A 26,781-nucleotide genomic window follows, 5' to 3' on the forward strand; every position below is an offset into this window, starting at 1 on the left:
GGGTCCACGGCCAAATACAGACAATTTACGGATGTCCTTGACATGAAAACGTTTGAGAACCACTGACATTACAAACATAGGTTTTTCACTAAAACTGCCATGATTTAGAAGACATTTTTAGTAATGGACCTCCGGTCGTAATGGCTCTCCGTCTCTCCTCTCCACCCCTGCAGTATTTCAGCTACAGCGTGCTGCTGACCCTGCTGGCCTGCTCCGTGTTCCTCCACATCAGCAGCATCGGGAAGCTGGCTCTCATGCTGCTCATCCAGCTCGTCTTCCTCCTGCTGGTGGAGTGGCCTCATGTCACCCTGTTTGACAACGCAGACCTGCTGGTCACAGCCAACACCCTGTACGTGGCCCGCTTGCTTGACACGCACGCCTGCACACGCACGCACGCCGCCACACACACACACACACACACACACACACACACACACACAGTAACACGTACATTTCAGTGTCACACTCACCTGGTTCACTCTTCGCTTCAAATGCACTTGATCTATTATTTAAGTCAATCATTTAGATCCTCTTTTATTGACTGTCATTCTGTTTTCTTTCCTCAGATTTAACGATTTTAATGATACAGAACAATGGTAAGTTGCATTGTGTATGTACTGTGATTTTTCCTTTCATGTGGGCATTTAGCAGACGCTCTTATCCAGAGTCGATCAGTACGAGACGATCGGTGAAAGTGGACCCAAATACAGACGCAGACGATGGAATGAAGTAATATAAAGGGGTTTATTCTCGGGATGAAGGGGAATGAGAGCAGCAGGCAGTACATGGGCAGGAGGTAGACAGGAGACAGCATGGCTGAGCTGAGCTGGATGCTGGATGGCAGAGCTGATGAGCTGAGCATGACTGGCTCAGGATACGCTCCAGGGTTTGGCAGCTGAGGTGCGCAGGCAGGCAGTCGGGGGCAAGAGGGAATAGTGATCCTGGAGGCATAATGAAACATGGTACATGTACAAGTAAGCAAACATGAGAAATTACGTGTGGACAATCTGGTAATATACTGTATGGATGGAGGACCAGAGTTGTATATTCGATGAAAGGATGTGAAGGTGAGGTAAATGAGCAACAAATATGAGAGAGCCTGGAGAATGCCAGTGTAACACCCAAGTTTCTCATGTGGTAGCCTCGGAAACCGACACGTTTTTATTTCCAGGGAGGAGAAAAAAAAGTCTGGGACAGAGTCCACTTCAATTCGGCATAGAGTAGCGCAAACGTCGATCACTCTCTGCTGATTTCTGATCGTCTGCACCTCAAATTGACACACACACACACACACACACACACACACACACACACACACACACTCCTCTCTCTCTCTGTCGCTCTAATTAATTAGTCTCATGTTGCGCAGCTGCGTCTCCCATAGAAAGCATAGGTGGTCCCCAGGCTACTCATGTGGGAAACCAAACATCTACCGCTATTTAGATGTTAGTGGAAATTGCCTTTGCAATCCCAATGGGATACCTGATCCAGTTCACTGCAAAATGTAACACCTGAGATTCGACCCCGGCTCTACCACATGGGAAACCACAGAGCTACTCTGCTCCGTATATCAGGACACACGGGAGGCATACTATGATCCGACGGACCATTGCTCCGAAGGAGTATTGGTCCGAGGTGCGCTGGGGGTCAGGAGAGGGTTGGGGTTAGGTTTAGGTGTCTGCCCCGGGGGAGGTTAGGGTTAGGGTGAGGGTTTGAGGTAGGTTGTCGATCGGACCAATGCTCCGTCGGACCAAAGTATAGTAACCAGGACACACACAGGGGAAAATGGGAGACGCAGGGGGAGAGGGAAACGACTACAGCCAAGGCAGGACCGTGACATTTTCTGTAAAAGCGTAAATCTAATGATGATCCCTGTAGTTTTTAGACTGTGTTAATTTCTCATGTCCGTTTGTTTTCCAGGCCCAACGATGCTAACGAAACAGCACCCGAGTGGTAAGCTGCCGTCACTCGATCTCTAGGTGTTTATACTGTATCTTCATGCATTTTCTATAACTTTTCCCCTGCAAGAAGTTGATTCCGTACCTCCATCTTACCCTCCAAACAGCCTGGAACACATGACCAAGGTGCCCCTTAAGATCATGACCCCAGTCATCCTCACCGTGTTCGTCTTGGCTCTCTACCTGCACGCCCAACAGGTGGAATCCACTGCACGCCTTGACTTCCTCTGGAAGTTGCAGGTAGGTCAAATACATTGTATCATCCCAAGCATACAGTAGCTGTGGTTCCCAAACAGTGTGCCGGTGAGACAAGTCCAGGTGTGCCTTGGGATTTTGTGACAAGCTCAAATTATTATTACAATATATACAACCATACAATCGGTACATTGTGTGCACTCATTTCCTAAGACAGAGACAACTTCTATAAACATTTGTCTCTTATTCCGCTTCCCCTTTCCCATGACCCCTTCTCTGCATCCTATTCAACCACATCCCCCCCAATTTTTACTCCCTTCTCATCTTCTAACTCTTCCACACCCTCCTCTCCTCTCATGTCCTCCCTCAGGTATCGGCTGTCAAGATTACACATTTAAATTAGACGATTAATTGTCACACAAATAACTGCAATTTAATTGTGTTTTTGGCACTGAATATTGGAACATTATGAATATAGATTACAATTGTTTGCCTTTTAGGCTTGGTAATATAAACATGCACAGGTCAGATATACCAAGAAATGACTGTCGCGACGCGTTGTGAGCTAGTAGATCGCCTATTTTCAGCAAGTGTAAAACCAGTCAGTACGACGGCATCAAGGCTCGCCAAAATACATTTTAGTCGACTAAATCAACTGTAGATTTAATCGACTAAAATCTTATGCTATCTAGTCGACTAAAAAGACTCCGGTGACTAAAATGTGACTAAAACAACCCCACCCTCAGGCCACCGAGGAGAAGGAGGAGATGGAGGAGCTGCAGGCGTATAACCGCCGCCTCCTCCACAACATCCTGCCCAAGTACGTGGCGGCGCACTTCCTGCAGCAGGAGCGGCGCAACGACGAGCTGTACTACCAGTCGTGCGAGTGCGTGGCTGTCATGTTCGCCTCCATCAGCAACTTCTCCGAGTTCTATGTGGAGCTGGAGGCCAACAACGAGGGAGTGGAGTGCCTCCGTCTGCTCAACGAGATCATCGCCGACTTCGATGAGGTGCGAGGAGGGCAGGGGAGGAGGGGGGGAGGGGAGGAATGAATGAATGTAGGGCAGTGGTTAAACTTTTTCATATCAAGGGGCGAGGCCCATTTTTTATTCATCATTTGAGCCATGGACTACCATTTGATGACATTTAGCCTCTTCGACCGAAAATGTAGAATATTTTGGTATCACTTCCGCCCGCCCCGGAAGTGAAAGCCGTCCATATTTGAGCCACATTCTCATTCCAGGCTATGCATCGATGCGCAATGGATTCACTTTCTTAGCGTGATAAAAGTTTTGACTTTTTGAGGTCTCAAAGATCGCAGTTTGTCTCATTTTGAGGAGAAAAGGGAGGCTGTCTAACATGTGAGTAAAAGTTAAATTGCTGGATTAAATTAAATGAAAGAAAGACGAGTTCCCTCGTTTTGGCACAAGCACGTCGTGAAGAGAAGAACGAGGTCCCACGTTCTTGGCATACATTTGGTTAAAGATATATGAGGGTTAAAGTTATATAAGCGCCCATTTGGTTACCAACGCTCCATCATTTGGCTGGGGACCACCACCTGGAACCCCCTCAAGGACTACTGGTTAAAAACCACTAATGTAGGGCTCTGCAACTGTCGATTATCTTATTGATTATTATTAATCAAATAATTGAGAAGCACATATATACTTTATACTGTATGTGACTGATATTGATACAAAAGATATTTTGTATAGTCTACTAACTCACTTTGTATGATTAACCTTATTTCATACTTTATACAACTGTCACACAAAAATAAGTGAAATGGCTGATCTGCAATCTTACAACATGTCACATCTATGTAGTTTGTGAGCTTGTACATTCTTATTTAAAATATAATTGAAAGAATGTCACATTCCTTTTACCAGATTTGTATTTCTTAGTTTATTAAAGTCAAGTATATTTTATAATCGATTAAATTCATAATTTCGATAGTGTTAGTGATAGTGGTCGACACTCCTATGCAATCTGTGTTGTTGTTCCTTCATCATGTCTAATAATAGCACACTGTCGACTTTGAAGCGAACATGACATTGTGGTTCATCTTCTTGTTCCATATGTTGATCTGTTCCTCTCCAGATAATCAGTGAGGACAGGTTCCGTCAGCTGGAGAAGATCAAGACCATCGGCTCCACCTACATGGCGGCCTCTGGCCTCAATGAGTCCACCTATGACAAGGAGGGCCGCTCTCACATCCTGGCGCTGGCTGACTACGCCATGAGGCTGAGGGAGCAGATGAAATACATCAACGAGCACTCTTTCAACAACTTCCAGATGAAGATAGGTAATGGTAACATTTACTACTACTAATGCTACTAATACCACTACTACTGCATTACTAAGTAATATACTATTGTAATCATCATTACTTTCCCCAGTAACGAGTAATGTTACACTAACACTAATAATATTACAGTTATTAATCCAAGAAACACTGGGTTAATGCTTTACCAGGACATGCTATATATTTTTAATCTAGATAGGCTATATCAAGCCTGTAATGTATAATCTATTGTACAAACTTGTCACGTGCAAAAAAAGAACAGACTTACAAGCTAGCAACACATTGCTAGCTTCTAGATCTGTTCTTTTTAAGCATGCACCCTCGGACTAAATTATGATGTGTACGTGCAGTCGTGCACCCACTGTGCAGCGTAGTTCAAGACACGTCGGCTATTGTCCAAAAGGATTAAGTAAGGATGGTGGATCTGGCTTACTTTCAACACCTAGAATTGTCATTATTTTGATTTTGACTGATACAAAGGGGGCGCACGGGTGTCGCAGCGGCAAAGAGCCTGCCCACCACCACGGAGGCTAGGGGTTCGAATCCACTGCGGTGCATCTGGCTTTGTCGAGCGTCTATACGAACACAATTGGCTGTGTTCGGGGGAGGGAAGCCGGGTGGGGAAGGTCATAGGGCCGATTCATACTCCTATTTTAGAGCCGAATAAAAGTCGGTTCGGCGCTGTAGAGCCTACAATGTGACGTCATTTGAGGTTCGGGGGGGCGGGTACCGTCCTATAGTCGGCTCTTCGGTGCTACTGAAAATCTCTGACGAACCGAAATCATTTCGGCACTACAGCGCCGAAACAGCGGTAAAATAGGAGTATGAATCGGCCCATATCTGTCACTGGGCTGCGGCCGCCACCTGTCAGCGGGGAGTGATGGGCGGGAGGAGCAAGACGGAGGCCTTACGCCCTCCCGGTGTGGGCTCCTCACTGGCAGGTGAGTCAGTCCCATGTGTGTGGGGAGGAATTAACTGGCATAACGACTACATTGGGGAGAAAAGAAAATGAGAAAAGAAATATACAATTAATATAAAACTGGGAATTTAAGTTTCTCAAGGAGGAGTAGCCTACCAACTCCTGCAGGCGTATGGCACCATTATGAAGCCACTTGCAGAAGTGTTGGATATCTTACAAGGGAATAACTATGGCTAATATGGCTCTTGCGTTGAAAGACACCCTCTCACAGATGACAGCTGTCATTGTGAAGGTAAGCCTATATTCCTAAACTTCTTAATTTTTGCTTAGACTGTGCATATAAGTTGCACTGCACCATCCAATAAAAGAGGGAGAAGATTGAAAATGGTGCAATATTTGTTTTTAAAGCAGTCACTAGAATTATCAAAACAAAATACATTTAATTCATTATATTCATCACAGCAGCACCAGAATATTAAAAAGTGTTATTAATTAAAAGCCAAAAACCTAATTAAATATACAGATCCTACATGGGAGGAAGGATGGTTTACTGGAGTCATATTCAACTGGCGGCCCGCGGGTCAAATTCGGCCCATAGGGGAGTTTTCTTGTGGCCCTGGAAAACACAACAATCTTGGATGGTTGGTTGTACACTACAGGATGACAATTTTGAATGTTTTTCATTATCGTTAACCAAAACTTGTTAATGGTTAATAATTAAGGGGCCATTGTGTGCTATAGTACAACATGATGTCTATTGTCATGTGGTCCTAGGACGATAATGGACATCATAATATCCATTTTATTGACAGACAGTACTGCATACTGCATTCACGCATTTAGATGTTTGAGAGGATAATATCTATGCCAGACCTTTATACTGCACAGGCTTTGATTTTGGATTTGAGAAAATAGGAAGTAGGTATGCCATGTGTACAAATCGATAGAGACGGAGTATTAAAGGACACCGATTTTCAGCTTCTCTTAATATAATTGTTCCTCACCATGCTCATTATAACATTAAGACCATTTCGTGTTATGAGAGAGAGAGAGAGAGAGAGAGAGAGAGAGACAACACAAGCTCTCCTGATGCGTTTCATGAACCATTAGTTGACAGTTAGGGCATCATGACATTCAGCCTGGGATGCTATTTGGTGATTGCAGTCTAACTCAAAATTAAAAAATAGGTTGCTACAAATTGAGGGAGCTGACATGCAATGGACTAACTGCACACACAATATTACTAATACTAAGTGTCGCTTCGCGCTGCATTGCGAGCTTGCAGATCTGCGAGCTTGCAGATCTGCTATTTTCACTACTTAAACATTTGTTTTCAAATTTAGGGAAATTCTTTTAGTTTTATTGTATTTGTAAAATTATTATTTTCAACTTATGATGTGTGATTTCTTTTGTGGAAATCTTTGGAAAATAATTATTCATGACAAAATTTAGGAAACCCATGAAAATGGCACACTTTTGAGGGGGTTCCAGCCGTGGTCCCCAGTTAAATGATTACATTTTACTTCAAATAATTAGTTAAATTATTGTTAAACATCTGTATTACTTAATTTACAAGAAGTCGCCACAATTAGAGAATGTACATTTGCCTGTTATCGCTTCTATGGGACCAACATCAATACAGCATGAAATTGTGGACTTATCCAACAATAACAAAATATTCCAAGTTTGGGTCTGAGAGTCTAAATCCTTTATTATCCCGCAGGGGAAATTCAGTCGCCCAGAGTCGCACAGCAGTTAAAGTTCCAACTTACATGTACAAAGAGAACGGATTCAAACAGGCAAAATAAATCACCACAGCATTTGGTACATTTATTATTGCCAGCGGATTTGAGACACACTCTGTATTGCAAAACACAGGCTTTAGAAACATGATTAATGTAATTGAGCCTTGTAACACTGGTCCTTTGCAAGCTCATTAAAAACAGAACTACTACTACAATACCACACATCATTTTTATAAGGAGCTGTTTAATAAAACTAAAAACATGTATGCTGCTAAGAAGACACCCCAGAAGATCGGTCAGGTATAGCTCCAACATTGTCATATTCTTGAAAGATCACACTTTATTTTTATGATCTTGGTACCTTACCAACTAACTAAATAATCAAGGACATTTTTCTGGCCATTCTACTTTTTTTGCTGTACGGAAAAGGTACTGAACTGACACCTCTGTATTGTATCGAACCAGGCTGTGCATTTTTGAATGGTTTCATCCCTTAATCCCTCGTCAGGGCTGAATATGGGGCCAGTGGTGGCAGGAGTGATTGGAGCCAGGAAACCTCAGTATGATATTTGGGGTAACACGGTGAATGTGGCCAGCAGGATGGACAGCACAGGAGTACCAGACTGCATCCAGGTATAGCGCGAGTCGACTCCATCCTTAGTCTTATTAAACAACGTGCTTTAAATACAGTATATGATTACACTATTAGTATTCATAGTAGTAAGCAGCATTGTTTTAATTGTAGGAGAGGTAATTATGACCCACTATGTGCAAATGACATACTTTTAAGTAAAATCGACATTTATGATCAATGACCACCTACTTTATAGATTTGCAAAAAGAAATATCCCCACACAGTTACATTTTGAAAACAAATGGCTGAATTGGTTTCATGGAAACTCTAAATCAGAGCAGTGCTGCCATCTGCTGTCCACTGTGTTACTGCAGATCAGAATGGTGCTAGCCCAGTACAGAACGGGCAGGCCTGTACACAACCACTCAAGTGTAATTGCTGCATATATTTTGCATAACATATATTTGACATTTCAAACACCACTTTTCATGCAATCTGTCACAAATCCCTTGTCGTCTATTGACACAGAGGAAAAGCCTGCATGTCTGCAGCTAGCTTGGACAAATACATTGCTTCCTGCTGTCATTGTAAAGCGCAAGAGTGTCTCTTTCATGGCCTAGATATCAAGTGTCTTTGACCTCAACCCAGGTGACCACGGACCTGTACCACGTGCTGGCCAACAACGGCTACCAGCTGGACTGTCGAGGCCTCGTCAAAGTGAAGGGCAAAGGAGAGATGACCACCTATTTCCTCACAAGCGGCCCCCCGGGCAGTTAAAAGAACAGCTCAGCCGACCAGACTGGCCGCATTGGGACTCGCACACACTGCACTGAGAAGAAGAGTCCAGGGAGACGCTTCAGAGACGGTCCGCAGCTCAGTGACGAGCACTGAAGCACGCTGCAATACACTCTGGGGGGACAGACAGACACCGTGGCTGAGATGGGACACGCTTGGCCCGTCTGTGTGCTCTTGTGTACTCAGATAAGCGTGTGCGCACGCGCTCGCGCACACACACACACACACACACACACACAACCACACACACACACACACACACACAACCACACACACACACACACACACACACACACACACCACTCACGGGAAGCTTGTTCTAGGTTCTTTGAAGGCCCCCCTCCCACTCACCCTCCAAGCTGCTTGAGAAATCAGTTGCCTTAGAAGGAAGTGACTGGTTAGGTTTGTAAGCTACACAGTACGGTACAAGTACGTCATCCAGATACATTATTTATTTTTTCTGGAGAAGGTTTCGTTTGACCTTGTAACAACACTATGGGACATATGTGACAATATGCAAGGAGAAAGGTGATGTATGAAGATGACCAAAGAACAAATTGTTTTGATATGAAACACACCACTAGACACGTCTGGTGATCATGTTTAAAAATGTCTTCAGGATTGAACAGCTATCTTTATTTATTATTAGTATTATTATCATCAGTTTTTAACTTTTGAAAACAAAAGGCCATGGTAACATCACTGTCGTTGATGCAGTGCAACCGCTTCTTTTGTTTTGGACGGGATATATTCATGAAGGAAAACAAGCATACACAGCCGTCTTGGCTAGGATTAATGTGTTCTTATCAGGTCCTCTAGTCTTGAATTCACTCTCCTGACAGTTGATCCTGGCCTACGTATGTGTTTTTGGTACATGGAAGTTTTTGAAATGAAGGAAAACAGTTGCATTAGTACCATGGTACTAAAGAAAGATTGTTTCTGTCAGGTGTGTGTGTGTGTGTGTGTGTGTGTGTGTGTGTGTGTGTGTGTGTGTGTGTGTGTGTGTGTGTGTGTGTGTGTGTGTGTGTGTGTGTGTGTGTGTGTGTGTGTGTGTGTGTGTGTGTGTGTGTGTGTGTGAGAGAGAGAGCTTACAGAAATGCTGTTCTTTGTCATATGAGGGGTTATAACCTTTCACTGTGAGGTTTTTATGAAACGGTATGACAAATGCTTTCTTGCCAAACCGATTGCTGCAAGGCATGTTTTATATTATACTTTGGAGTTGTGTCCATTCCTGATTTGTAACAATACTGCGGTCTGATTTGTCAGTTGATTGAGGAAGAATTATGTGTACTATGCCTTTTATTGGACTGTGATATTCAGATTTTATTCATTCCATCCTAGGTAACTAAAAGCCTGATCTTTGTTTTTGTTATGTTCCTGGATTGTGTTACAAAATGTGAGCATAGCCTGGTTGTCCAGGTGATAAACACTGGGTCAAGGATAAACTATAGGAAGTATCTGGGTTCTGTTCACGAGCATTGCCTTGAGGTCATGCAATTCCAAGGTCCAGGTGTGTATAGCACCAATAATAGCAACAGTAGACATCAGTATTTTATAGTATTTGGTAGGATCTGGCACATCAAACCCAAGCTAGTGTTTTGAAGTGCTAATCTAATGAATGTAAGTTTAAGGTAAAAACATCCATGCCCTTAATGACACTGCTGTTGGAGAAAACCACTCATTTTATTGCCAATGTCACTGGCAGAGGATCTGAATCACTGTATTATGTGAAGAAAAGAGGACATACTGATCTGGTTTCAGGTTTGTTTTAGGGATGTGTTTTTACATTTGGATGACCTTTGACGCTTTGACACTACATAGAAGAAATGGCGGCTCATGGTGGAATTATGCTCATCTGTTAGCCTCTTTTCTCTCTCAGCCTGAGCCAAATGCTGCCTCGTACTCAGGAGGCCCACAGGCTGCTAATTGTCTGTTACTGTCTTCAAAATGAAAGGCCAACAATAAAGTATTGTTTCACTGTCCATTAAAAAGACTATTGGCAGAATTAGAAGACTTTTAAGCCTAATTTATGCTTTGCAGTATGATGGTGTTGCTTGCCAAAATTCAGGGAGTACATTAGGCTTTACTCTGCTGATTTGATTTTTCCCTCGGATAAAATAAAATCAATAAATGGCTGTTTTGCATTAATCCTGATGTATCTAGTCATTGCGACCAAAGGTCGCAGTTAACTATGAAATTGCGCATTTCGCGTCTGTGTGTGTGTGTGTGTGTGTGTGTTTTTGTCACGCCTCCATATATGGTCACACCTCGTCACATCATGCATCCATATATGGTCACGCCTTGTGACATCACACCTCCATTTAAAATATATATAAAAATCACGACACTGACCTCATCTAACCCTGGATATCCATAAATCGAGAAGACTGGATCATCACCTAGATCTGCATATATGGAGCCGGCCAGCAACTCTATCTGACCTCAAACATCAAACCCTTAGATCTCCATATATGGAGTTGACCTGTTTTGACATTCCATATGTTGACCCTTCCCCACCTGTCCTTCCTGTCCTGACATTCCATATATTGATCTGACCATCAAACCCTGTAAAGTACATAATTCATTCCATATGTTGACCTGACCCCACATGCCAAAGCGCCAGCATTCTCAGTGTGTCACTCAGGCGGATGCATGCACGCGACCTCGCCCTCAGGGCGTCTTACTGGTATTAACTCTTATAGCCTATGTTGCTTAGCCTATACTGTACCCAGGGGTACCCACACTTTTTTTTACTTGAGAGCTACTTTCAAAATGACCAACTGAACAAGATCTACCCACCGAACAAATATTATCCCATTGCTGAAATAATAGTGTATCCGATGGGGCTTTGGAATAAGAATGGGGGCTCTGTAGTTACATATTAGACAAACGCACTTGGAATGGGAAATAATGTATGTCGAACTGACATACCCTTTTAATGTCAATCAAGTCACTTTAATTCAAGTGGCAGATGCCAAAAATAGTTATTATATATATTTTAGGGCCATGTTATGTGGTCTACCCTATCTGCACACCCTTTGTGATCTACTGGTAGATCGCGATCTACCTTTTGGTCACCCCTCCCTCACCCCTGCTATATACCTTGCTTATTTTTCTTGATTTTAATTTAGATTTCACGTCAATCAACAGTCTGCAATCAAGATTTCTACCAGTGGCAGTAACTGGAGACACTACCAAGCCAGAGCCAGACTGCTTCTCCATTTTCTGAATAAACCAGTGTACGGTTTCACGACGGTGATACTGGAGAGAGTATTTAATTGCTTTTGCATGAATAATGGATTTCTGTTGAGGTAACGGGTACATGTTAACTTACCGCACTCTATGCTGAACATTAATTAAACCATATGAATTCTGTGCATAATTACTATGATAGTTGAGGAATATAGGCCTATCCTAACATGGACAGCAAAGTGCCGTAGGCCTAAATGCAAATGCAGCTGGATATGCTGCCTCGTGCTTTACTGTACCTTGATTTTATAGCAGGTTCTCTGGTTTTCTGAGCTCTGGACCGCTAGCATATTTCAGCCCCCCCTTTCCAACAGTAATTGCGACTGTAGGTCGCATTTACTATCTCCCTGCCGTCCGTCCGATGAAATGACAGAGGGGGCAATCGGGGGCAGGTATTGGACATGAAGACAATGCGCCACATTTGCATATCTATAGAGGGCTTTCAAGCAATGGCATTTAATTGAATGCCTGGAAATGTTCCATTGTTTTGTCTGTAACTATTTGATCTAAGGGGGCAAAGAGGTTGATTTAGGGGGGCAAACTCCCCCTTTGCCCCTCCGTGGCGCCGGGCCTGCCGTTAGGTAGTTAGTCACCCACGCCTCCATATATGGTCACGCCTCGTGACATCACGCCTCCATATATGGTCATGCCTCGTGACATCATGGAGACCCTTAGATCTCCATATCTGCATATATGGAGCCAGCCAGTAGCCTGGGCACCATCGACAAACAGGAACAACAGGCGGCGGCAACTTCCTTTTCCCTCTCAATAAAAGCTACAGGCTACGAGAGCTTTTATTGAGAGGGAAAAGGAAGTTGCTGCCGCCTGTTGTTCCTGTCTGTCGACTACAATACAATACTACAACATGACGTAACGATATCATCCGCTCCCGCCCGGATCATACAGACTTTTTAAACAGCTTTCCTCCGAGGTGGTGGAAAGCCTGGTGAGGCGAGGTTAGCCAGCCAGCAACTCTACATCTGACCTCAAACCTAAAACCCTTGTTTTTGGCTCTGGTCCATAGCTCTAATGCATTAGGGCTATGGACCAGAGCTAACCTGTTCTGACATTCCATATGTTGATCCTTCCCAACCTGTCCTTCCTGTTCTGACATTCCATATGTTGATCCTTCCCAACCTGTCCTTCCTGTTCTGACATTCCATATGTTGATCTGACCCCCATGCCAAAGCACCAGCACTGTCAATAGTTCATTTCAAGCTTTCGTCCCCCAAAATAGTTCAAAAAGACTCTTAAATGTGATACTTATAAAGCACATTTAAGGACAACTTTAGGTTTTTTTCAACCAAGGTCCATGTTTTAGTTTGTTATTAGAGAAAGTAAAAGATGAGTGTTCATTTATTTTAGCGATTTCTTTTATGGTCCTGCTAGACCCCAAGAAATTACATCTGGCCACAAAAGATCATAGGATCTACTGAATGTGTCAAACTGACATATTGAGCCTACAACACACATAAGGCTTCCCCCCAGTAGGCTAGCTGCAATTTGCAACTCTAGATTTTTTTAAATAATGGGATGAATCTAGAGTTACAATACCCTCCATTGACTCCCCACTCGTTGCACCACTCAGTTCACACAGGTGTGATTTTTTCTAAGTGTTGGAGTTTGTAATATCACTGAACGGCCCTGCATGCCATCTGTTTTGCATTTGCACATAATACAGGAGACAGCAGCGCGACCCCTTAAAAACGAGTGCTTCCAAACTCCAATCACCTGACAGAAATTTTGTAGCTCATATATGTCTACGGTGGATTTTTATGAAACAAAAGCTCGGCAGATTGAAAGAGGATAATTCAAGTTTGCCCTACAGCTGCAATGTTGGTGAGTTTAACGTCGTAAGCGGATCGCAAACGCAAATTGTATGAATGGGGAGTGAATGGGTATTGCAACTCTAGATTCATCCCATTATAAAAAATCACACCCGTGTGAACTGAGTGGTGCAGCTCCCCCCCCCCATCTCTCTCTCTCTCTCTCTCTCTCTCTCTCTCTCTCTCTCATTAGCAGGCAACATTGCAGCACTATCCCTCTGTTTCTGGCGCCCCCTACAGTCATATACGCGTGCTCATGACCACATGCCACATACATACATCATACATACAATATACATACATACAATATACATACATACATACATACATACATACATACATACATACATACATACATACATACATACATACATACATACATACATACATACATACATACATAGGTGTACACGGACATTGCTAGTTGTAGGAGTGGTTGCAGTTGCACCACTCAAAAATCTAGAGTTGCAAATTGTGGCTATGCTACCTTCACATTCAGTAGATCCTGTGATATTTTGTGGCCAGATGTAATTTCTTGGGGTCTAGTAGGACTATAGTAAATAATAAATAAATAAAATCGCTATAAAATGTTGTAAAAAAAAAATACATATTTAGCCCCATGCTCGAATGCCCCCACCCCCTGTCAAAAACAGCAAAAATCCCCAAAACGAAAGAAAGCAGCAAATGAAAAAACACTTATCTTTTACTTTCTCTAATAATAACCTAAAACATGAACCTTGGTTGAAAAAAACTAAAGTTGTCCTTTGAACATGTTTTGATGCATTTAATAAAAGTACAATAGTATTAATTGAAACATTTTCCCATGGACCACTGTAATTATGCCATGGACCACTCAGTGGGTCGTGGACCACTGGTTGAGAAACAGTGCTTCAGCAGCATTGCCACCAGGGGGACTCCATCCATCTAATCATGTGAACGGCATGGCACCTGTTACGTTCAAAGGAGAAGTGTGTACTGTCTATCATTCGTGCTGTAGCTCTCTCTCTCTCTCTCTCTCTCTCTCTCTCTCTCTCTCTCTCTCTCTCTCTCTCTCTCTCTCTCTCTCTCTCTCTCTCTCTCTCTCTCTCTCTCTCACTCACGCATTAACGACTTCGATGAAGTGAATGCTTGATTCGTTTCTCCAGTCTCAAACAGATATTAACCCTGGAGCCATTGACAATTGACATCATCAAATATCGGGAGTTTATTTGAGGTAAGTTGGTGTGCTGCCAGCCAGTACACATATTCAATCATTTGTAGTAAAAAATACACACTTGCCCGGTGGCGGATGATGACACGGATGCGCTCATTGCGCTGTACGTAATTTGTTTGAGATTGACTATTAATTTTAATACTTTGTCGGTAATATTAGACTTACTTTAGCGCATATTATACACCACTTAAAAAATAATAATTCAACATTCATGTCTGTTTAAATTGGGATTATGTAATGATGCACTGAATGGATTTAATAACTTCCTGATATTTTGTCAACCTTCCTGTTTCTTTTTGGCACGACGCCCGTGACGTGCAACTGAACGTTCTGTGTGTTAAACGTACCCAGACTATTTTTTGTTATGTTTACTTTGTTATGTTTGGGCTTTTATAAATGTTTTTTTTTAACCAGTGAACTTGAAAATAAGGTTTGGAATATGTGAGATATAGATCAGCCCATTTTCTGATGTGATCACAGCAAACCTGTTTTATTATTATTATTATCATTATCATTTGTTCTATGCTGAAATGTTGCTATTTCTTTTGTATCTGTTAGTACCTTTATAAATGTATGTGACAAGCATCAAATCTTAAGCATCATGTCACTAATTATCATTAAAATATTAAAATGTCGGGCATGAATGAAAGTCTTATCTTTCCAACACATTTCCATGTGTTGACAGCAAACTTGACAAACTGGTTGTCCAACAGTCCAAGTAGTACATATGTCATTGCACTATAGTACAAAGAGGGCGGTTTGCAGTCGCCACTGCCTGTCACTGTCACTAAAAGATTGTCTCCTTGAATCAAATATAAATGAGGCTGGTTTGAGACCAGAGTGAATTAATTATGACCTAGTAAGAGTGACTCTAGTATGAACAGTGATCAACTAAGGACTTTGCGGATGCCCTCGATAGAATAGATATCTCATTCCACATGCAGTACCAGCCTGAGAAAATGTCCCCTATTGTGTGTCAGAACAAGAATCAAGTTAGGCCTGTATATATCCGGCATATTTCCTGTTAGGGGGATGACCGCCTTTGTTACTGTGGTATCTGGATACGTGTGCTAACAGGTGTTTCTGGGAGACGTCACGTGTCAATCAGTAACCGGCGGTGTGGGAGTTGTACCTTGAGCCACCTGGCCAGTACTACCTGTTGCCACGTGGGTCTTGACTCCTGGAGGGCTGTATACACTGTATAGTGTACCTGGGGGAGGGGGCGTGTGGCTTCAGGTATTTGCCAGAAGGTGTGCTCTGTTTGTTCACACTCTCTACTTCTCCTTGCCCTCCCTGTCTGCCCTTTGGGACTGCACAGAGAAGAAAGGATAGGAGGAGCATAGAAGGACTGGCGGTTAGGCAGCCGGCTGCTATGACACTTGAAGATAAACAAGACGAGATTTAAAGGATTTCTTCAGACTAGTGTGTTGTGTTAATCAAAGGAATACCTGCTGTTTGGCAGATAAAACACAAGTAAGATTTATGTGGGTTTTGGATTTTGAGAGAAAAGGGCTTTCAAAGAGAGAGCCTTTTCAAACCTTTGGGTGACAAGCCCTTTTACATCATGACCAGGTTGTTATAGTTTAATTGTTGTATTTGTGCCATGTTATCTATCTAGGTTGGAGTGTGACATCCATCCAGCGCCATGCGTTTCTTACTGCGCCGGCGTTTCTCCCTGCTGAAGCTCGTTCTCCTGGGAGGGACTGTGTTCATGGTGACCCTGTTGGCTCTCCAGAGAGACGTGGGCCAGCAGTCGGCACAGGACCCCTGGTTCCAGGAGCTGGTGGTCAAGAAGGACCAGGTCATTGTCATGGTGCGAGATGCCGTCAACAACCTGGGCTTAATCCAGAACCAGATCATTCCACCAGCTCCCCCGCCGTCTCCAGAGCTGATCCCCACCGAAAACAGCACGTGCCGCTCTGGGTTCTACAGCCGTGCTGAGCTAAAGCCCGCCCTGGAGAGGCCCCTGCAGGACCCCCAGGGTCCTGGCGCCGACGGCAAGGCGTTTAACAAGGAAAATATGACCCCAGAGGAGGAGAAGGAGAAAGAAGAGGGCATGACCCGACACTGTTTCAACCAGTTTGTCAGTGACCGCATCTCCCTGAGCCGCAGCCTTGGCGACGACACCCGGCCTGTAGAGTAAGAGGACGTTCCTAGAATTATCCTGACTGGTCGATAGTTGATAGGCTAGCTCTTTTTATCTTTTTATTTTATTTTTTACTGCTATAAAGTGCATTTACATACACATTGTGCTACAGATAATAACCACATTCTCAGTCAAGGTAATACTTGCAGAAAGCATTTCCATCTCAATATTATGATCTGAACATTGCCATGGAACCGAACTTCACCCATTTAGACCTGAGGCATGATTCTAAAAACGCTTTCTGAAAACCTTCAAATTCTTCTTAAAAAAGAAAACAAATCTTGCACCAGGTCTAAATTGTGGATTACGATTATGGTAAAACAGGATTAGACGTATATATTTGTATCAGTGTTGTAGATAAAATGGGTTTATAGCTGCCTACTGTATCCTACTCCAGGCTCTCCTGATCAGGATGTAAGCTTATCAGTTGAAACTTACTACTGTTAATTTTCCTTTATCTCCCAACTGAGAGACGTGTCACAGACACGTTTTAATGCACTTGACAGTTATTTGTTCTGTGAATAGCTTTTAAACTGCTTTTCTTCACAGGGGAATTGTTTACGCTTAGGGCTGTGCTTTATTTGTCTAAAAATAGATAGTGAGAGCATGCATCCCATAAGCCTAATGCAAACAATGGTTGGCTATTACACGTACTGTAGTTTGATGGTGTGTGTGTGTCAGTACATTTGTTAGGATTGGACTGTAAGAATGGGTCACAGATTGGGGCTTTGCCTAACCTAACAAAACCTTTCAGTTGTGACATTTGTTTTGCTTTAATGCCTGTGGGTGTGTGTCTGTATTGTATCTCTGTTCTTTATTATAAAAACACACACACACACACACACACACACACACGCACACGCTGGCTCCATATAATGTGTGCGCAAGTATTTTGACACGCTTTGACTTTGCACAGGTGTGTGGAGCACAAGTTCCGGCGCTGTCCTCCTCTGCCGACCACCAGTGTCATCATCGTGTTCCACAACGAGGCCTGGTCCACCCTGCTCAGGACAGTCCTAAGTGTCCTGCACACGTCCCCTGCTGTCTTGCTTACAGAGATCATCTTGGTGGATGATGCTAGCATTGCTGGTAGGACACACACACTAACTAAGGTCGCATGCACACCTCTAATTTGGTAGACTCGATGCGAATGGGTGGAGAAGTTGCATTATTTAATTTGCTTTCACACTGCGCTGTCATCCGCAGCAATTGGAAACGCAGCAGGGACCTTTTATCAATGTGTTCAATTCATACACTACACAGTGAACAGGACTTTAGGACGTAAAGTGATGGTTGTGTGTGTGTGTGTGTGTGTGCGTGTGTGTGTGTGTGTGTGTGTGTGTGTGTGTGTGTGTGTGTGTGTGCGTGCGTGCGTGCGCGTGTGTGTGTGTGCGCAATAACGGATGTCTACAACTTTACCAACTTGTTTTATAAAGTAGCGGCTAGCCTCCTAAAGCCTCCATACATTAATAAACCTGGTAGGTTAATAGGAGTAGCCTACTGTCTACACTCTACTACACAAACACATATACCACTTTTATCTGACTCCAGATCAGCGGAGCCGCCCGTCAGGATTCCCGGTCTGTACTATGAGCGCAAACACTTTATGCAACCTGCAAATGTGCGATGGAACCTAAACGCCTTCATTCACTTGCTATATATCCTGCTTGCACACTGCATTGTTCGTGTGTGTAACCTTCAGCATAAGCCTATGATGGTCTGGCCATATTGCAATAAGGGCTTCTATCACTTCATTAGACCACGCGTGTCCACGGGACATCTTTACGCTGCGTAATGCCTTCTCCTTCCTTCTCGTGTGCAACTTCTTCATCCCACAATGGTACATTCACTCCCTATGTTTAATACATTTGGAGTAGAATGCGGTTCTTTGGTGCGCATTAGGATTCGATTGAGCACACCTGCCAAACGATGCACACTTTCCAATAATGCGCAGCAGGATTCGTTTTAATCGCAGTAAAGCTTTCGGGTGTGAATGCGACCTAACTAATAATAATTGGCCATAGAACTTGTGAGCTAGTAGATCTATACTGGCCATACAACTTGTGAGTTAGTAGATCTACTATTTTTCTGTGAAGAAGAACATTGAAAACCGCAGAACAAATGGTATTTATTAAATATAGAATATAATTAAATATTCACTTTTTTCTCACTCACAGTTTTATTGTCACAATTCACCAGGAGCCTACAGTAGATGGCTTGATTCTAGGCTTAAAATAATAATATTATGGGAAATGGGGGAAAATGAATGCGCTCTGAATCGGTGGAACGAACCACAAAATAGCCACGACTGCTATGCCCTGGCCCTGTATATAATTTCTGAGTGAGTTACAAAGCACTGGAATGGAATTGTGCAATATACTTTAAATAAACAATGTAACACAATGAGTCCTAGTACACCATGGCCTACATCCACTTAACTGTAATTCATTTAAATTAGTGAGTGTTCAAGAGATGAGTCAAAGCAGTAGCAGAATGCCTTTCGAACCAATAGGTGTGGTCGTTGTTCCGTTTTCTTTTTGCTGTTTTTTTATAGTTTATTTTATTAATCTTTTGTGGGATGGGGGGACATTTTGATGGGTGCTTTTGCACCAGTGTCGGGTGATTTAGTTTTAGTCATAGACTTTTTAATTAAATTACATTTTGACATATTTTAGTTATGTGAAATGTGTTTGTCTGTGAAAAGATTAGAAGTAATTTTTAGTCATAGTGTAGTCCACGAAATGAACACTGTTTTGCTCGGCTCATATTTAGGGCTGTCACGATTAGAAATTTAAGTTGATTAATTTTCACACAAATAATTGATTGAATTGTATTTTTTGCATTGAACATTGAAACGTCACAATTTGTATTTCTGTTTGCCTTTTAGGCTTCGTAAACACAAATGGCACAGGGCAGATATGACAAATAATATATACAAAGAAATCACTGACACATTAAATCATTTCTTATATATATATTTAGCTTTTACAAAAAACATACAAAATAGTCGAAATAGTTGATCTACATGCTTACAACACGTGTTGTAAGCTTGTAGATCTGCTATTTCTGCTATTTCAGAAAATGTATGGATTTTTCAACAGGAAAACGATTGACGATTATGCAAAAAAATTGCGATTATCTCAAATAATTGCAATTATGTAATAATTGAATATATATTCCCCCGCAACATTTGTGTTTGTATATATTTGTTATATGTGAAAAAAGGAATATGGAATGCACACACACAAATGTCAAAACAAGTTCCTATGTGTTTTACACAATGGCAAATGGCAGGAATCTGAATGTGAATGTTGCTAACGATGCTTGTGTCCCCCTGCAGAGCACCTGAAGGAACAACTGGAGGTGTTCCTTCATCAGTACAAGATAGTCCGCGTGGTGAGGCAGGTGGAGAGGAAGGGCCTGATCACAGCCAGGCTGCTGGGGGCCAGCGTGGCTCAGGGGGAAACCCTTACCTTCCTGGATGCACACTGTGAGGAAACCTTTATACCACACACACACACACACACACACACACAAGCCAATCCTTGACTTATTTAGTAATATATATTTAGGATTAGTTTCAAAGTATTAAAAAAATTGTTTCAAAGTATTTGAACTAATTCCTTGTTTAACCCATTTACACCAGAAGCCGATTCTAAAAACGTCTTTTATGCCTGGACAGTATAGACTGACAGGAAATGGGGAGTGACACGCAGCAAAGGTCGTCGGGATCGGGACTCAAACACGCGACACGCTGTCAGGCTGGCGTTGCAGCCTAGGGTGCCCGGACCACCACGCCGTTAGCCCGGGCCTAAAACGTCTTTTAAATTCTAACTTAAAGTCTTACTATGTAACTTAAACGTAATTTAGTCCAATCGGTATGTTAGATTATGTCTATACGATATAACTTATACAATTGGGGTGGTTGTATTTTGTCTCCCTGCTCTTCTATTGAGACATTTAGATGGTGTCAAAGCCATGTCTCACCTATAGACGCAGGATCTGACACCAAGTAACCAACGGTGTGGGAGTTGTACCTTGAGATTGAGACACAAAAGGCGAGGCGAGGGAGAACAGATGCTGTACGAAAACAGCATACCTGTATATTATATTGTCCCTTAGCTTTAAGACATTTTCCCCCAGTCTTGCCTCTCATTTCTCTCTTATGGTATTTTAATTGCAGAATAAATCAATTGAATTCCAACAAGCTTGTCTGCGCAGACATTCTATGACCTTGCTCTCACATCCTTCTAGAATAGGATAACGGCGAACAAATAATAATTACCGTGTGTGTGTGTGTGTGTGTGTGTGTGTGTGTGTGTGTGTGTGTGTGTTGATAATAATGGGTATGTGTTGATAATGGGTACTGCCCTACATTCTGACAATGGGTATTATACTAGTATTCATACAATCAGGTGGCATGTTATGCAGTTTGTTGGCCTTGCGCCAGAGGCAAACTGTGAGATGTTGTAGCTGTACACCTGTTTTCACAGTCTCTAAACTAGATATGGAGTTAGGGTTAGAAGATACGAAGTCATGTACTAACTATATGCTGTTCCTCTACCCAGGTGAATGTTTCCATGGCTGGCTGGAGCCCCTGCTGGCTCGTATCGTGGAGGAGCCCACTGCAGTGGTCAGTCCAGAGATCACCTCTATTGACCTCAACACCTTTAGTTTCAACAAGCCCGTGGTCAACGGCCACGCCTTCAACCGTGGCAACTTCGACTGGAGTCTGACCTTTGGTTGGGAGGCGATCCCTGATTATGCGAAGAAGGAACGCAAGGATGAAACCTACCCCGTCAAGTAAAAAGGGGGTTCATTATTATGTGACCTGATGTTGTTCCCCCTTTTTTAAATGATCTTCTGATTTTAATGTCTGATGATGCTTTTCTCTTCTCAGAACCCCTACCTTCGCTGGTGGTCTCTTTTCCATCTCCAAGAAGTATTTTGAACACATTGGAACCTATGACGACAAGATGGAAATCTGGGGTGGTGAGAATGTGGAGATGTCGTTTAGGGTCAGTCTCACTTTCTGCACTCGTGGTGGTCAAGATTCCATTTAGTTTCACATTAATCAATATAGCTGTGAACGCATTGTTGATGCGTTCACACTGGCAGATGCAAAAGATGCAAAGATACATCTAGCTGAAGGAACCAGCTACATTTTTTGTATCTTTGTAGCTGTTGTAGCAGCTACAAATGTCGGATATATCTTTGTATCTTCGTGTCGCTGGCTTCCATTGAAAATGAAAACTTGTCGATTTTATCTTTGCATCTGCCCGTGTGAAAGCAGCATGTGCCTAATTGTGCCATAAACAATTAATGCAGAAACACATACAAGTGTAAAAAAAACCCTAGCCAGACAGACATACAGTATACTGTATAGAGACAGACATTGCTGATCCTTGAAGTGGTTGCACCACTTAAAAATCATAGCATACAGTTCAACAAGACAGTCCGTCTGTGAAATAATATAATTAATAATATAAATGAATATAATACTGTAAATGAATACATCTTGAATTTTTTTGTTTATAAATAGTCTTGTCATCTCATCATTGTTGTCTTTGCCTATCTCATCCTCAGGTGTGGCAGTGTGGGGGTCAATTAGAAATACTTCCTTGTTCTGTGGTGGGTCATGTCTTCCGTACCAAGAGCCCCCACACCTTCCCCAAGGGCACAGAGGTCATCACGCGCAACCAGGTGCGGCTGGCTGAGGTCTGGATGGATGACTATAAGAATATCTTCTACCGCCGCAACCAGGCTGCTGCCAAAATGGCCAGTGAGGTCAGTAATCCGATAGTAATGATAAAAGCTCTTGCCAAACTACAGTTTCAAAAGAAAAACAAACTAGGAATATTACACTCAGAGTACATAACTCCACCAACGCGACCATACTCATCCCATAGACCAATACTCACCCATTTGGTTTGTTTCAATAGGGTAGGGTTTACGGTTTTTGTCTGCTGTTACGCACACAACGTTTCATGCTGTTTTAATCGGAAAAGTAAATGCTAACAAAATAATCCATATTCTGAATCTGGAGTGGCTTTTTATGACAACCCACTCTCTCTCACACTCTCCTTTGCCCAATTTGTGTTAAGTTAATCAGTTCTTCCTTGCCTGATGATCAAAATATCCACAAAGCTTCATGGTGTTGAGTGACTCTGTTCTGGGCCTACATGCCTATTAATGTGAAGCCATGCCTGTTGCCAGAACCCCTTAGACCAATTAGTGTTCAAAGTTAATAAACGACAACGGTCTCTAGAGAAAACGGTGTCAATGGGGGTGAAAACCCCTTCCAAAGTGGAACTCTTTGGAAACGCTCCATGTAAACCTGGAAATCCGCAAAACGTGTTACGTAATGGCTCACGTCGGCTCACGGTGCAGAGCCGTAGAACCATGCTGCATTGGTGAATGTAAACAAACAGCTGTGATAGGAAGTAGAACGGAAGTGGTTCCATGCATGTGTGTGACTGGTGTATCTGGCAGCACGTCAACCACCACCTACTACAGCGTTTTCAATCGCGCAGAATAAAAAGTGAGAACGCAAAAATCATGCCCTTAGTTTTTACTTTGTACAATTAAGGAGATTTTAATTTAATGACACATAATACCCCAGGCAGCAAAGGTTTCATGACAGCATTCTGTGTTGTATTTAGTAGTTTGTCCAGAATCCCAGGCTCTTGAGAGCTCAAAGTACTTTCTTTTGGGTGTTACAGAATCGGTATGGTGACATCTCCGAACGTGTGAAACTGAGAGAGAGCTTGCAGTGCAAAAACTTCACCTGGTTTCTCAACACGGTTTACCCAGAGGCCTTTATTCCCGACCTGCATCCTGTCCAATTTGGAGCCGTAAGACATATTCACCTTTTTCTTAATCTGTGTTCCACTTTATCCTTATGGTCATGCATGCATCAATGTCATTACATGTTTGTGTGAATGCACAGATGAAGAACTCAGGATCTCAGACCTGTTTGGATGTGGGAGAGGCAAACCAGGGAGGCAAACCATTGATCATGTACCAGTGTCACAACATGGGAGGAAACCAGGTACACTAACTCAATGTCAAACCCTTCTTCTACAGTATGTGAACATGGTTTTTCATTAAAACATTTATTAGACAAAATAATATATAAAAGCAATGCTGTATGTCACTATATGGCACCTATAATAACAAGCAAAATGTCCTTGTTATTAGTAGGTGTTGTTAGGTTATTGGGCTCATTTAATGAGCAATTTTATGTCTCAAGACAAATTTCAGTGTGAGCTGAAAATAAAGTATTATATCATCAATGCATCAACCTGACTGAACTGATTGGACCAAGCAATAGCACATATTTATGATTGGACCAATCATGATTTACACACCCTAATGTCCAGATCTATATGGCGTACACTACATACCCAGTTGCTGTTGTGTCATATATCCGACTCCCCAGCTCCACCTGCTTAGATCTGCTTCCATGAGAAAAAATAAAGGGAAGCTCTGCACACTCAGATCTGCGCACAATCAATTTATTTTTGGCAAGCTTTCGGTCTACTGACCTTCTTCAGGAGCTTCCCTTTATTTTTTCTCATATTCCCTTTGTGGCTCCAGCACCTCTCTAAAGTTTTCTTCTTCTTCTTTGAGCGGTGGTTCCTTTTCTATTTTTGTTAGATCTGCTTCCATAAAATCACATTCTAGTCTGCCCAAACCAAACCTGGTTGCTATATCTTATCCATCAATAAACCTATTATATCAATACATCCCCCACCCCTGAAGGCTCATACATAGTCTGGATTTTCGGTGGTGGGGTGACCACCGAACTACAACATGACGTCACGAGCCGCGGTGAAGAGCAAACCACCGCCACCGCTCCAGCCCTTCTCTCTGTTTTTACTCGCCACCGCTCAACGTTATTTCGCGGTGGTCAGCTCACCACCGAAAATCCAAACTATGAAAAGCAAAAATGTCCTCTTCGATAATTGTGTCTGATCAGGCTTTTGTCTCTTCCAGTACTTTGAATACACATCTCACAAGGAGCTGCGTCACAACACTGGAAAGCAGTTGTGTCTCCATGCGGCGCCCCCGCCGGAGCCGCTGAAGATTGAGCTCTGCCAGCTGAAGGGAAAGGGTACCAGTTTGTCACCACAGCAGGAGTGGCTCATCACTGAGGTATGGATGGACCTGATTTAAAAACATTCACTTTGAAAGAATATATATTCAAAGATTTGCGCCACATTTTTACGATTATTCAAAAATAGCAGACCTACAAGCTCGTAGCGCGCCACTCGGTGGCGCGCTATGAGCTTGTAGATCTGCTATTTTTCAATAGCTAAATTATAACATAATGTTTAAAACACCAAAAGGGGTTCCCGCCCAAAATGGGTTAAGACTGCACAACTGTGGCTAAAATGATAATGTTGCACAACTGTGGCTAAAATTATAATGTGAGGTATTGTACTAACAATATTTATTACAATTATTAGTTTTGGGGAACTAGTAATAATTGTATTTATTTGCATCTTATAATAATGTTTTGACTAAACTCACTGTTTAAATTAAAATAACTTTCTGTATGCCAGTTGGGCCAGTATTGTACAGTATTGTGCAATTACGGACATGGAAAAACGAAACAAAAGCTGACTAAACATGATTCATTGTGCAGCGCTGGCACTCACTTATCTGTTTTTCTGGTCTGGTGCTGCAGGAGCAGCTTCTGAAGAACCCAGCCAGTGGAAGATGTGTAGTGTGGAAAGGAGGGCTGAATGGAGGCAATATTCAGATGGATGACTGTAACGCTACAGACCTGAACCAGCACTGGTCCATCAGCTGACCAGCCAGTCTGCACACCAGGGACCAACAGCTCCCTGCGTTCCTCTCCTAACACACACTGGTCTGAGAAATGAGCTCTGCTTCCAGCCTACAGGACTGACTGCATGACGTGGAGCTCTGGGACTTTGGGTTGACCTGTGTGAACATATGAGGAACCAAACCCATCTGTGCAAAGCCGTCTCAGGGTAACCTGGGACTGGTTTTTATCATTATTTATGACGGAATCTCAGGAAAGACAGTGGAAACATTGCAGGTTCTTCTTCCTGTTGACTATGTGAACTTGACAGCCAGAACAGGATGTGTGGATAAAGGACATGTTCAATCAGAGCTGCTATGTACTGTACGATTGCAATGCTGTGCATTTTCAGGTGCAACACGTGGCTGTTTGTTGTCTCCTAATACTGTAAAATAATGTATAGTGATATTGCAAATGTGAATGTATTGCCAAAGGGACATGGGTCTATTTTAAATTAAAAAAGCAAAGCTATGTACTGCTACTCAAGTGAAATGGTCATTGTATAAAAGTAAAACTATATTTGTTTAGCTATTTAAATACGAAGAAAATGTGTTGGTTTCCATTCATCAGTGATAATCATGCAGTATTGTACAGGTATGTCTACCAATATATTTTCCTTCAGGGTGTGAGTCAGCTAACCACTTAACACTTTATGCTGTACTTAGATGACTTATGTCCCCCTGGGCTCTATACAAGGCCCCTTCCAAGTTTTGCTGCACTAAATAAAATACCTTTGCCAAAATTAGCCGATCTACAGTATAAGCTCACAATGCGTCGAGATGCGTTGTGAGCTTTTAGATTCTTGCGCAAATATTGAAAACGGCCAAATGGTTGCGAAAGAATAGGGACATTAGTGTTCAAGTGACTAATAAAATGCACAAATGTACCTGCTGCATGGTCTAAACGTATGGAACATTCAAAGTTTGCAAGCTTGCTGATGACTACTGCAGAAAAAAAGCTCACTTGATGTCCACCTGCCTGCAATGGCCACCTGTAAGTAATGTCCCTAACTTCACAACCTTG

At 42.5% G+C, this 26,781-nt stretch overlaps 2 protein-coding genes across 10 annotated transcripts in view; both read left to right on the forward strand.

Moving 5' to 3' along the window:
* LOC310861872 (adenylate cyclase type 6-like) overlaps positions 1–10,496 on the forward strand; it is a 62,285-nt gene extending 51,789 nt beyond the window's left edge. For all 9 annotated transcript variants that reach the window (XM_083769565.1, XM_083769568.1, XM_083769567.1 and 6 more), the window contains 8 exons: positions 174–349; positions 567–596; positions 1,921–1,953; positions 2,066–2,198; positions 2,900–3,163; positions 4,254–4,458; positions 7,631–7,755; positions 8,345–10,496. In XM_083769565.1, coding sequence (XP_083625691.1) covers positions 174–349; positions 567–596; positions 1,921–1,953; positions 2,066–2,198; positions 2,900–3,163; positions 4,254–4,458; positions 7,631–7,755; positions 8,345–8,473 — 1,095 coding nt within the window. In that variant the 3' untranslated portion in view covers positions 8,474–10,496. The remainder of the gene's footprint in view (positions 1–173; positions 350–566; positions 597–1,920; positions 1,954–2,065; positions 2,199–2,899; positions 3,164–4,253; positions 4,459–7,630; positions 7,756–8,344) is intronic.
* A 4,157-nt stretch (positions 10,497–14,653) lies between these two features.
* On the forward strand, positions 14,654–26,230 carry galnt6 (UDP-N-acetyl-alpha-D-galactosamine:polypeptide N-acetylgalactosaminyltransferase 6 (GalNAc-T6)). The gene is made up of 11 exons (XM_083768814.1): positions 14,654–14,779; positions 16,398–16,918; positions 17,842–18,014; positions 20,266–20,415; positions 21,494–21,728; positions 21,826–21,943; positions 22,512–22,712; positions 23,648–23,779; positions 23,875–23,976; positions 24,924–25,082; positions 25,618–26,230. Exons 2-11 carry the CDS (start codon positions 16,425–16,427, stop codon positions 25,741–25,743), a joined length of 1,890 nt encoding a protein of 629 aa, XP_083624940.1. The 5' UTR covers positions 14,654–14,779; positions 16,398–16,424; the 3' UTR covers positions 25,744–26,230.
* Positions 26,231–26,781: the final 551 nt, after the last annotated feature.

Source organism: Protomyctophum parallelum (assembly GCF_964188405.1).
Source record: "Protomyctophum parallelum genome assembly, chromosome: 7".
Classification (NCBI taxonomy): Eukaryota; Metazoa; Chordata; class Actinopteri; order Myctophiformes; family Myctophidae; genus Protomyctophum; species Protomyctophum parallelum.

What these genes read in the sequence shown, in the direction of transcription:
- galnt6 (XM_083768814.1), top strand. Translation starts at nt 16,425, where the DNA reads ATGCGTTTCTTACTGCGCCGGCGTTTCTCCCTGCTGAAGCTCGTTCTC. An exon ending in GACGACACCCGGCCTGTAGA is followed by an intron (nt 16,919 to 17,841) that starts GTAAGAGGACGT and finishes GACTTTGCACAG; the next exon opens with GTGTGTGGAGCACAAGTTCC. An exon ending in GGATGATGCTAGCATTGCTG is followed by an intron (nt 18,015 to 20,265) that starts GTAGGACACACA and finishes GTCCCCCTGCAG; the next exon opens with AGCACCTGAAGGAACAACTG.